Here is a 13,768-nt window from a genome sequence, read left to right on the forward strand (position 1 = left end):
GGAACATAGAACCTCCTCCTTTTGTTGAAGTAGGTTAAAAAATAAAGACTATTTTTTATTTAATCAATTTGTTAATTTTTTTCGCATGACCACTCCACAGAATTCTTTACTCTGTTTCCAGCACGTGACGTCATGTCACTACTTCTAACGATCGTTTACAAATTACATTAAACATTACTGCTACGAAATAAGGCGTTAATTTCAATGAATGTTGTTACTGTTGTCGGTATAAATAGATGTCTACGTATACACAACGCCGCTCGGACGTTTTTAGAGGAACTTTTGTTAAGCGTTTGGGAGTCTAGTTGTTTTATTGTACGTTAATGACAATAACAACGTATCGGGTTAGGCCACGTATTACAAACTAAGCCGTCGGAATCGGCGTTTACGATATACTGTTTACATCTTTATTTTGTAAATTACGACAATCGGCTGCAACATGACCATAAAACTTACAATACGAACACCGAACGCGCTTATCACGTTTCAAGTTTTCGTTCGAGTCTGAAGTTTTTCGAACCAGTGGTACCGTGCGGACCGGTAGTAACGCTGCGCTCGGCCGCATTTCTCGGAACTCGCGCGGCGCGGCGGCTCTCTCGATCGCAAAGCGCGGCTCGCTGTCTATATAATATACCACGCCACGCGCCATATAAATCTGCCTAAAAGTTCATTACTTAATACTCAGTTTTGTTTGACGCATTTTTGAGATACATTTTTTATGCGACGTCTTTACGTTCTCCCGGATTGTGTTGGAATCGCTTAACCTTATAGTGCCTATTCAATTATTGGAATTATACCTTTATAGTTTTTGTGGTACTAGTCGGGGCAATGAAGTTTTAGGCAGTTAGGCGGCGGAAGGTATAGTTCGCGCGGGGAGTAGGTACTTACTTTTACTTCGGAAATCGCAGCTTCTATGGCCCTCGCTTTTTCTACAAACTTATCAACATCAACAATGCTATTACTAGGTAACCGTTTCCTGACACTTCGAACAGACCGTAAATATATTCATTTGATTTTTTCAGCTTGGAAATTTGTAATGAAAGTTTAGAAAGTTCATTGTTCGCTATATACAATTCAGCATGTAAGTCATCTACTTGGTTTTTAGGGTTCCCTTATAGTTACGGAACCCTTATAGTTTCGCCCTATCTGTCTGTCCATCCGCAGCTTTGCTCAGGGACTATCAATGCTAAAAATCCGTACTTAATTTTGCAGTAATATATATGTAAATTATGCCGACAAAATGGTACAGTAAAAAAATAAAAATATTTTTCTTTTGAGTACCATACGTAAAGTGAGAATGTTTTTTTTTCTCATCCAACCTTGTAGTGTGGGGTGTCGTTGGATATAGTCAAAGGAGGTGGCAGGATTTTTTAAAACGTTCTTGGAAACGGAATAATTCTCAAGAAAACTTAACCGTTATAGTTTTTCTCGTAAGTTTGATATACCTACTACTATTCTGATTTTTTCACCCACCGGTTTACATTTTAGAGGGAGGGGGAAGCTCGATTTTAATGAAAATTTGCACTTAAGTTGAATATTTCGCAAACTAATCACTGAATCGAAAAATCGTTTTAGCAACCACCTAATGGTTTTAAGAGACCTATCCAAAGATACCCCACACTACAAGATTGGGTGAGAAAAAAATCACCCCACTTTACGTCTATGGGAGGTACAGTCAGCGTCATTTAGTACGTAGGAGTCACGATCACCAAATACTTGGAAACATACAAAATAGTTATTACCAGTGACTCAGTCAAAGCGGTCAAATTGTTCGAGACATCCATCGTGTACAAATATACCGGATCCGTACACAATACGAAATCCTTAGAAAAATATTAAGTACTTGATTTTTTCGTAATGGCTCCGGAAGCCTTTCTTGGGCGTGTCCGATACGCTCTTGGCCGGTTTTTATCGGTAGAATATAAGTCAATGTAGCCAAACTTTTTACTTAACCAAACTGTATTGAGCCATGTATGAGTTGGTGGTGTTAAACGTGTTATTTTTATGAGGTACAGTGAGGCTTTGCGATATGTTCAAAGAAACTCATTCATTACAATAGAGTTTTGAAATAAATAACAATTAAATAACAACCATCCGTTGTCTCCGCTTTACTCCACTGCCTCCGTTCCGCTCCACTACCTCCACTCCGCTGCCTCCGCTCCACTCTACTACCTCCGCTCCGCTGCCTCCGCTCCACCCCACTACCTCCGCTACGTTGTCTCCGCTCCACTCCACTGCCAACGCTCCACTCCGCAGCCTCCGCCCCGCCACCTCCTTTCCGCAGCCTCCGATCCGCAACCTCCACTCCACAGCTTCCGCTCCGCAACCTCCGCTCCACTCCGCAGCCTCCACTCCGCAACCTTCGCTCCGCTCAGCAGCCTCTGCTCCACAACCTCTGCTCCGCTCCGCAGCCTCCGCTCCGCAACCTCCGCTCCGCTCCGCAGCCTCCGCTTCGCAACCTCCGCTCCGCCCCGCAACCTCCGCTCCACTCCGCAGCCTTCGCTCTGCATCATCATCCTCATCCTCATCCCGTAAAATGAAGCAATGGAGTGCCGAAAAAGTTTCTCGATGAGGGCTACGGCATAGATGTCGCTAGCGTCACTGCTTAAGTGGCTAAATTCGTGTCGGTACCGTTAACCATCAGTGGTGTAGCGGTATAGCACGCGGTACGGAATACCGAGGACCTGGGTTCGATTCCCAGTGATGGTCTTATTTTTCTGGTTTTTCTGTGCATCTATATTTCAGTTTGTATTTTCAATTTACCGTAAAAGTAAAAAAAAAAAATCCAAAAAACCAATCTTAACCATTTTAATGACTGTAGTTTTTGATTGCCTTGACTTGAGGTTTGATATTTTCACAGCTTTCGGGACTATTGACCTGAGTTTAGGGTTTTAATTTCAACTCGATACCTATACTCCGCGCGTTTACGAGATAAACGGACGGACAGCAAAGTAATCCTTTAACGGTTCCCTTTTTATCCTCTTGAGGTACGGAACCCTAAAAAACATTTGTTCCGACGCTTTTCAAATTTCGACCTATTTACTTGAAAATATGGGGATGAAAGTTCTTAAGGAATTCCAAACAAATTTACTATCAGTATATTTATTACAAATGTGTGTAGCTATGCTTACTAAAAATGCCGTCTTAAGTAGGTATACTTAATCCTTACCCTCCTAACTTACAATAAAGGACGTAAGGTGTCAAGAGCTCAATATGAAGAATTAGTCCTTTTGTGTTGGCAGGGTAGAATACACGTCGTATTGCTAAAATGTGGCTACCCGCAAAATATTGTATGTATCTAAATAGTTTATATCTATAGCAATGTAATAAAAATAGGTTATTTCGGTAAACCGTAGAAGTTTTTATGTACCTACTATTATTGGCAGAATAGGTATCCTAAATAAATTAAATACTTCCCGAAGATACTATTCCACGCGGACGAAGTCGCGGGCAATAGCTAGTAATTACATATTACATACGATTTAACAATCGAATGTTCAGAGACAAATCCTTTAAAAGGAAATATTTTAGTGTAAGTAATCTTTAACTAATAAGGTTTCAAATGATTAAAACAATAAACTTTAATTTATAAAACATTCATTTGTATTTATTTCCTAAAAACTCGAAAATCAATCATATTCTAATAATTTGTCGCTCGTACAGTCACATAATTTTCCGTGAAATCCGCGCGCCGGCAGTTCATTACTCGGCTCGGTGGCCGTGAGTCCGCGAGCAAGCGCCAACTTGTCAGTGGGCGCGCGAGAAATAGAGGTTCCTACCCTCTGCCTACTTCCTTTTGTAAATAAATGCTTTCTAAAAGTATCGCGATTAATATATGAAATAACTAAATTAGGTACCGAATAATTCGTTCAAGTTTGTAGTCATATATTTATTGTAAGTAATTTAAATAATGCTTAAATACATAGACAGACACATTTATGTAGGTTTAAATAAAAATATATGATTAACGATTACATTTATTTACACATCTAAGCCATACCTACATACCCTATAGTACTAGGCTAGGGTTTTGCGATAGTCAGCCCTGTGTGTCTTACGCACACATTGACGCGTGTACAGACGTCGTCGTGCCTATGTAGATTCAAGAACGCGTATTTTGTACGGCGTGGCCGTCCTGTGGCGCCGTTGTACGTTCACGACGCCGTAACGTGCACCGCGCGGCACCGTGACCCATCGGGCGCCGCGCCATTTTACGTTAATGACGCCGCAATGTGGACATGTGGCCGGCAGGGCTACTACGAAACTCGAAGTTCGTATCGTACCGTCCCTCTCACTCTCGTATTAAATAATATAAGCGTCAGCGGGACGGTACGATACGAACTTCGAGTTTCGAGTTTCGTAGTAGCCCAGCGGGCCCTTCAGTCCCAAAGTAAGCAAAGTTTATGCTATGGTTACCTACTAAGCATCGAATAAACAAACATTCAACATAATTTTTCAACATAATTTTAAACATTTAACATTATACATACATACTTAAATTAGTACATTACTGCAGAGGCCATGAAGTAAGGGATTGATGGACGAGTACGGGGTAGACGGCCGAATCGTAGACGAGGCCGGATAAAACGAGTCCAGCAATCCCTGTTCTGGCCGAGGTTTGTTGTATAGTGCTTTTCTCAAACAATGTGAGGAAATATTTCATCCATCCATCCATCCATCCATCCATCCATCAATCGCATCGCATCGCATCGCATCGCATCGCATCGCATCGCTTCGCATCGCATCGCATCGCATCGCTTCGCATCGCTTCGCATCGCATCGCTTCGCATCGCATCGCATCGCATCGCTTCGCATCGCATCACATCGCATCGCATCGCATCGCATCGCTTCGCATCGCATCGCATCGCTTCGCATCGCATCGCTTCGCATCGCATCGCATCGCATCGCATTGCATCGCTTCGCTTCGCATCGCATCGTATCGCATCGCATCGCTTCGCATCGCATTGCATCGCATCGCTTCGCATCGCTTCGCATCGCTTCGCTTCGCATCGCATTGCATCGCATCGCTCGCATCGCTTCGCATCGCTTCGCATCGCTTCGCATCGCTTCGCATCGCTTCGCATCGCTTCGCATCGCTTCGCATCGCTTCGCATCGCTTCGCATCGCTTCGCATCGCTTCGCATCCATCCATCCATCCATCCATCCATCCATCCATCCATCAATCGCATCGCATCGCATCGCATCGCTTCGCATCGCATCGCATCGCATCGCTTCGCATCGCTTCGCATCGCTTCGCATCGCTTCGCATCGCATCGCTTCGCATCGCATCGCATCGCATCGCTTCGCATCGCATCACATCGCATCGCATCGCATCGCATCGCTTCGCATCGCATCGCTTCGCATCGCATCGCTTTGCATCGCATCGCATCGCATCGAATTGCATCGCTTTGCATCGCATCGTATCGCATCGCATCGCTTCGCATCGCATTGCATCGCATCGCTTCGCATCGCTTCGCATCGCTTCGCATCGCTTCGCATCGCTTCGCATCGCTTCGCATCGCTTCGCATCGCTTCGCATCGCTTCGCATCGCTTCGCATCGCTTCGCATCGCTTCGCATCGCTTCGCATCGCTTCGCATCGCTTCGCATCGCTTCGCATCGCTTCGCATCGCTTCGCATCGCTTCGCATCGCTTCGCATCGCTTCGCATCGCTTCGCATCGCTTCGCATCGCTTCGCATCGCTTCGCATCGCTTCGCATCGCTTCGCATCGCTTCGCATCGCTTCGCATCGCTTCGCATCGCTTCGCATCGCTTCGCATCGCTTCGCATCGCTTCGCATCGCTTCGCATCGCTTCGCATCGCTTCGCATCGCTTCGCATCGCTTCGCATCGCTTCGCATCGCTTCGCATCGCTTCGCATCGCTTCGCATCGCTTCGCATCGCTTCGCATCGCTTCGCATCGCTTCGCATCGCTTCGCATCGCTTCGCATCGCTTCGCATCGCTTCGCATCGCTTCGCATCGCATCGTATCGCTTTGCATCGCATCGCTTCGCATCGCATCGCATCGCATCGCTTCGCATCGCATCGTATCGCTTTGCATCGCTTTGCATCGCTTTGCATCGCATCGCTTCGCATCGCATCGCTTCGCATCGCTTCGCATCGCTTCGCATCGCTTCGCATCGCTTCGCATCGCTTCGCATCGCTTCGCATCGCTTCGCATCGCTTCGCATCGCTTCGCATCGCTTCGCATCGCTTCGCATCGCTTCGCATCGCTTCGCATCGCTTCGCATCGCTTCGCATCGCTTCGCATCGCTTCGCATCGCTTCGCATCGCTTCGCATCGCTTCGCATCGCTTCGCATCGCATCGCATCGCATCGTATCGCTTTGCATCGCATCGCTTCGCATCGCATTGCATCGCATCGCTTCGCATCGCATCGTATCGCTTCGCATCGCTTCGCATCGCTTCGCATCGCTTCGCATCGCTTCGCATCGCTTCGCATCGCTTCGCATCGCTTCGCATCGCTTCGCATCGCATCGTATCGCTTTGCATCGCATCGCTTCGCATCGCATTGCATCGCATCGCTTCGCATCGCATCGTATCGCTTTGCATCGCTTTGCATCGCTTTGCATCGCATCGCTTCGCATCGCATCGCTTCGCATCGCTTCGCATCGCTTCGCATCGCTTCGCATCGCTTCGCATCGCTTCGCATCGCTTCGCATCGCTTCGCATCGCTTCGCATCGCTTCGCATCGCTTCGCATCGCTTCGCATCGCTTCGCATCGCTTCGCATCGCTTCGCATCGCATCGCATCGCATCGTATCGCTTTGCATCGCATCGCTTCGCATCGCATTGCATCGCATCGCTTCGCATCGCATCGCATCGCTTCGCATCGCTTCGCATCGCTTCGCATCGCTTCGCATCGCATCGCTTTGCATCGCTTCGCATCGCTTCGCATCGCTTCGCATCGCTTCGCATCGCTTCGCATCGCATCGCTTCGCATCGCATCGCATCGCATCGCTTCGCATCGCATCGCATCGCATCGCATCGCATCGCATCGCATCGCTTCGCATCGCATCGCTTCGCATCGCATCGCATCGCATCGCTTCGCATCGCATCGTATCGCTTTGCATCGCTTCGCATCGCTTCGCATCGCTTCGCATCGCTTCGCATCGCTTCGCATCGCTTCGCATCGCATCGCATCGCATCGTATCGCTTCGCATCGCATCGCTTCGCATCGCATTGCATCGCATCGCTTCGCATTGCATCGCATCGCTTCGCATCGCTTCGCATCGCTTCGCATCGCTTCGCATCGCTTCGCATCGCTTCGCATCGCTTCGCATCGCATCGTATCGCTTTGCATCGCATCGCTTCGCATCGCATTGCATCGCATCGCTTCGCATCGCATCGTATCGCTTTGCATCGCTTTGCATCGCTTTGCATCGCATCGCTTCGCATCGCATCGCTTCGCATCGCTTCGCATCGCTTCGCATCGCTTCGCATCGCTTCGCATCGCTTCGCATCGCTTCGCATAGCTTCGCATCGCTTCGCATCGCTTCGCATCGCTTCGCATCGCTTCGCATCGCTTCGCATCGCATCGCATCGCATCGTATCGCTTTGCATCGCATCGCTTCGCATCGCATTGCATCGCATCGCTTCGCATCGCATCGCATCGCTTCGCATCGCATCGCATCGCTTCGCATCGCATCGCTTCGCATCGCTTCGCATCGCTTCGCATCGCTTCGCATCGCTTCGCATCGCTTCGCATCGCTTCGCATCGCATCGCTTCGCATCGCATCGCATCGCATCGCTTCGCATCGCATCACATCGCATCGCATCGCATCGCATCGCATCGCTTCGCATCGCATCGCTTCGCATCGCATCGCATCGCATCGCTTCGCATCGCATCGTATCGCTTCGCATCGCTTCGCATCGCTTCGCATCGCTTCGCATCGCTTCGCATCGCTTCGCATCGCTTCGCATCGCATCGCTTCGCATCGCTTCGCATCGCATCGCATCGCATCGCTTCGCATCGCATCGCATCGCATCGCTTCGCATCGCATCGCATCGCATCGCTTCGCATCGCATCGTATCGCTTCGCATCGCATCGCATCGCTTCGCATCGCTTCGCATCGCTTCGCATCGCTTCGCATCGCTTCGCATCGCATCGCTTCGCATCGCATCGCATCGCATCGCTTCGCATCGCATCGCATCGCATCGCATCGCATCGCATCGCATCGCTTCGCATCGCATCGCTTCGCATCGCTTCGCATCGCATCGCTTTGCATCGCATCGCATCGCATCGCATTGCATCGCTTCGCTTCGCATCGCATCGTATCGCATCGCATCGCTTCGCATCGCATTGCATCGCATCGCTTCGCATCGCTTCGCATCGCTTCGCATCGCTTCGCATCGCTTCGCATCGCTTCGCATCGCTTCGCATCGCTTCGCATCGCTTCGCATCGCTTCGCATCGCTTCGCATCGCTTCGCATCGCTTCGCATCGCTTCGCATCGCTTCGCATCGCTTCGCATCGCTTCGCATCGCTTCGCATCGCTTCGCATCGCTTCGCATCGCTTCGCATCGCTTCGCATCGCTTCGCATCGCTTCGCATCGCATCGCATCGCTTCGCATCGCATTGCATCGCATCGCTTCGCATCGCATCGTATCGCTTTGCATCATCATGTAGGGAGGTGGTAGGGAGCCATAAATGAGAAACTTCATGTCTCCATTTCGTGACATTAACGCATACATTTCCGAGCATGTATGAGAAAACATCTATTATGCACCCAAGACTCGAGAACAGATATTCGTATTTCTCATACAAATTTCTACCCCTATAAAATTTATACCTCCTTGATACCTCCACGCGTTCCTGAGAAAAAGCGTCTTAACAGAAAGACAGACGGACAGATGGACAAAAAGTGATCCTACAAGGGTTCCGTTTTTTCCTTTTGAGGTACGGAACCCTAAAAACGACGAGGAATGCGCGTATTGCGCGTGCATACTCGCTCGATAAATGAGGATAATCTGCCATTTAACGTTACCCAAGCTTACCGGTAAATAGTAATATAAATACCGTTAAAATGATTTAACGATACTTTTGATTTAACGTTAATTTAATGAATAGCTGATAACGTTACCATTTTTTTTACCGGTAAAAAGTTGTATAAGTAACGGTAAATCGTTTAACGTTAATTATGATTTAACGTTAAATCTGTTTGACAGTTGGTAACGTTACCATTTTTTAACGGTATTTGAAGCCCTGCTTCGGAGTAGGCTCTGCTTAAAAAAAAAAACCTATATTTGACAATGACATTTGACATTGACTCATTTTGTTTGATTTGGATTTGATGACAGTACAGTATAGTACGGGAGCATTTCTAAAAAAGTTTGTACATTTTGCGGACAGCATAGGCTAATTTGAAATTAATCATTTTGTATATTATTTTATTTTCATATTATTACCTAGTTCTTAAAGATTCTAAATAATATATTTTTTAGAGATTGTAACTATAAAATAAGCTGTAAAGTTTAATCAACTAAGTCGAGGCAGTCGATAATTCCTATTTTGTGACTAAGATTCAATTAAGTATAATGAAAACCACACACATTATTTAGTTGCTTTTATTGAAGAAATAAGGTAGCAATAATAACATTGTTGACGTTTTTAGTGCTAATTCTTACTCTTTTAAGGTAATTACAAAAATAATGAAGATAATTACTCCTTTACGTTACCATTTGGTCAAACGTACCCTGAAAAGTTACAATATAATGCTCATTTCTAAAGTTGCATTAATATTATTTAAAAATATCATAATTAAATTGGTAAATATTCGTCTGAAATATTTAAAATATATGACATTTTAACAAAATATAAACAAAAAATATCAAAAACTTCGTATTTTTTTACGGGACAGTAACAATAATAGGAACATTGGTAACAAATTAGGAACTCTTAGGCACAGTGTGCATTAGTCGATTTCAATATTATAATTATAATATAAATGAAACACAAAAATAGTTTTACTTCATATTAAATAAAAAACAATAATTATGCACTTAAGTCACAGAAAACAGGGTGAAATCAAAATGTTGATACAAAATGTTGTGTTTATTTATTTATTCATACCTTCTTATTATGAATAAATCGCAGAAAAAACATTTAAAAATATTAACTTTTGATGTACGTATGTAAAGTCTTTAATATTGTACATAAAAACATGAAATTAACAGTTAACAAGAGAAATAGATATACAATGATGATGATGATCTCTCATAAAAATAAACAAAATACATTCTCAAATTTGATAGTCTACACACTGCCTTAGGGATCCTTTTTTGTTACTCCCATTTCCTAGCCATACGTTACCATTCAAAAGTAACAAAAAAGGAAGTAACGATATGGTACCCGACACATTTAAAAATTCGTCAAACCAAATATAACGTACAATTTGAGCAAAGAATTTAAGCATACAAATCTTGATAAAGTGTTAATAAATATAATTCATTTCAAAGTAATAAAAAATCAAACTTACCAAGTTTTCCAGTAACAAAAGTGGACTTTTATTTCAGTTATGACCAACCACGCACTTGTTTCCACCAGCAGTTCGATTTTTGAAATGTGACGGTTACTGATTAAAGATGGCCAAATGATGCTAGTGTTGCCAGCTTCCTATGAAGAATCTAGTAAATTTTGTAGAAATACCTTTTAAGGACGAAAATGCGGTAACAAAAACTGGAATCAAAATAGGAACTTTTTGTAGGACAAACTTTAATATTTAATTTTTAAATATATTTCTTAGACAATCATATGAAAAACATGTAGAAAATGATTGCTTGAGACTATAAGAAGGTAATAAAACAGACCACTAAATCGAGACCTTAAAACTGATTAAAAAAATCGATACTTAAGGTTCGAAATTTACAATGGGACATTTAACTTTTCATACAAATTGTACTGGACGATTATTTTAAAATATGTTTTTTTAAATAATCAAATACATATGTATTTAAGAGAGTTAATTGTTCTTTAAGATAATGAAACGAATTTTATGTTTAATAGTTCAAATAAAATATGCAGTGGCCTCGTGATTAAAGAAAATAATAAATCGGCAGAGGACAATGACAACGACAAATGTACAAACTTTTTTAGAAGTGCTCACGGACAGAATTTTATGGTTATGATTATGATGTATTGTTTTGTTTACTCGAACAATAAAACCATATAAAAGCTACGTTTCAATTAAAACAGCAGATAGCGTCAATAAGATAGTCCCATTATTATCTATCGTTCATGTTCATCAATCAACAGCAAAGATGAGTATGCTGTCTCACGATACTGGTCCCGAGCAATTCCAGCAATTCCCTCCAAATAGGATCATCGTTATCCACCCAGGCTCACTTTACGTACGAATAGGAAGAGCCTCAGATCTATTACCAGTGAAACAACTGCATTGTATAGCCAGAAAACGCCGACATGGTGGAAAAATCTATCGTGATCCCTTCGTACCGCCCAGCGTCCCGAAAACGAAAGAATTGATCGAAGAACTCGAAGAATGTCGTCTCCAAATATCGCATACCTTGCAATCTTGTATGCAGTCCAACGGGGCGCGGCGTTACGCGACACCGCCGCAACAAATCGCCGCTTTTAATCGAAGATCTTTACCAGAAACTGTGGATGATGGTGAACCATGGCCCCAAGTGGAATGTGACATTGTTGTTGGTGATCTAGTCTTAGATATTGACCCAGATTTGCCATTTAACATACACTTTCCATACAGACGGGGTGATTTTAACATACACTCAGAAGTTGGTGGATCAATTTCTTCCGTTCTCAATGATTTGTATATAATTTGGAGTTCAATAATAGAACTGAAGCTTGGCATACCTCTTATAGAGCTAATTAAGTATAGATGCGTGTTAGTGATTCCAGATCTCTACTCTAGAAGCCATTTGAAGTATTTAATGTCATTACTCTTGAAAGATTTGGGGTTCGGACACTGTTTTTTAGTGCAAGAGAGTGTAGGTGCTACTTTTGGCGCAGGCATAGGATCAGCATGTGTAGTTGACATAGGTGATCAAAAAACTGCAATATCATGCGTTGAAGATGGTATTTCACATAAAACAACAAGGTTACGCATGGATTACGGATCCGGAGACGTGTGCCAAGCTCTATCCTGGATGTTCCATAAGAGCGCTTTTCCTTATAAAAATTGGAACGAAAACATACCAAGAGATGTTGTTCTAATGAGGAATTTATATGAAGATTTTTGCCATGTAAACTTAGATGTGTGTGGACCACAAGAAAAATCATTCTTAGTTGATCATCCAGGTGATGTCATAAACAAATATACCCTCCAAGTAGGTGACGAGTGCATCATATCACCCCTGTCAATGTTTTACACAGACCTCTTGAAGATAACTGGCACAAAAGCTACTAAAATACAAAATAGGCAACCCAGTGATCCAGAGGACCCATTTGATGCTGAATTTCTTAGAGAAACAGGGAGGAAGAGGGAGACAGCGGATCCTACAGCTATTGAGAACCAGCAGTTCGAGACTGCCAATGAAAGTCAGCTAGCAACAAATCCAGATGAAGACATAGTAGTTGATACGTTAGAAGTCGGCCCTGGGGATGTTGTTGCTTTAGCACCAGGTCAAGTATTAGCATTGGATGCAGCAATACTTCAAAGTATAGACCGATGCGGCAGTGAAGAGTTGAAACGTAAAATGTATAGCAGCATTTTAATTGTAGGTGGAGGAGTTAAAATCCATGGGTTATCTATGTGGTTACAAAACCGATTAGCGTTGCAAATACCTTATGCTTACAAAACTGAACAGTTAGAGATTGTTACATCACCTAAAGATATTGATCCTGCTAGTACTGTTTGGAAAGGAGCAGCAGTCATGTCTTGTTTGGAATCTGCTATAGAACTATGGATTAACCAAAGCGAATGGAACAAATTTGGTTTAAGAATATTAAGGGAAAGAGCAGCCTTTATTTGGTAGCTTTAAGTTAATAAATAGATGAGTTTGTAATAAATTTGTTTTATTTTGAGTGAACGAGTCTTAAAATACGATATAGTCAGATGATGTAGTAGAAGATACCAACCTAAGTCGAACTTCACCAGTCTGATAATAATAGAATGAAACATATTTTATAATAAATTATGTTTCATTCCATTATCAGACCAGTGAAATTCGATTTAAGTTCTTATCTTAGACCAATAGGGCATATTCGGCAAAGCTCGGCACAGGGGGCGACACTAGCGCAAACCTCCATGATATTTTGTCGCCATCATGCATGACCAATGAGTATTAGTACATAAATTAATATGGATTTTCTGTGATCGTCGTGGCATAATAATATGTCTTACTTAGTCCATTTCCGATCTCTATACCTCGACAAGCTCGTATGTGATACTGGGTAGAACCCTATCGCAGGGAGCCTCTGCTGCCTTTATCAAGATTTTTTTATAAGTGCTGCAAATGCTGACTGCGACAGGGTTTCACCTAGTGTTATACATATACGAACTTGTCAAGCTATAAACTCTGTCTAAAAGATAATTTAAAACATACATATGTTCATATTTATTCAAGATATTTCAATAAAAAAAATACCCGCGTATTCCATAATTCTGTCAAGTCGATCTAAAACTAAACTAAGTAGAAAGGACATAGAGATAGATCGATTGAAAAACAAAGGGAGCGCCAAAGTTCGCATAGTACTCTTCGTTAGTCATACCGTAATTTTTGTCCGAATCATCGTTTGTGATATTTTTTTTTCCACTGAAACCATAAGTTTTCTGTA

General features: G+C 43.4%; 2 protein-coding genes across 2 annotated transcripts in view; one reads left to right on the forward strand and one right to left on the reverse strand.

Moving 5' to 3' along the window:
• Positions 1-13,768, reverse strand: part of LOC141441725 (XK-related protein 6) — a 55,263-nt gene that overhangs the window by 28,573 nt on the left and 12,922 nt on the right. The gene's annotated exons all lie outside the window — the stretch shown is intronic.
• Arp8 (Actin-related protein 8) lies at positions 10,957-12,981 on the forward strand. Its single transcript, XM_074106552.1, has one exon. It carries the CDS (start codon positions 11,275-11,277, stop codon positions 12,964-12,966), a length of 1,692 nt encoding a protein of 563 aa, XP_073962653.1. The 5' UTR covers positions 10,957-11,274; the 3' UTR covers positions 12,967-12,981.

This window comes from Choristoneura fumiferana, chromosome 24 (genome assembly GCF_025370935.1).
Source record: "Choristoneura fumiferana chromosome 24, NRCan_CFum_1, whole genome shotgun sequence".
In the NCBI taxonomy this organism is placed as follows: Eukaryota; Metazoa; Arthropoda; class Insecta; order Lepidoptera; family Tortricidae; genus Choristoneura; species Choristoneura fumiferana.

Excerpts from the sequence above, each read along its gene's own strand:
- Arp8 (XM_074106552.1), top strand. The coding sequence starts at position 11,275 with ATGAGTATGCTGTCTCACGATACTGGTCCCGAGCAATTCCAGCAATTC.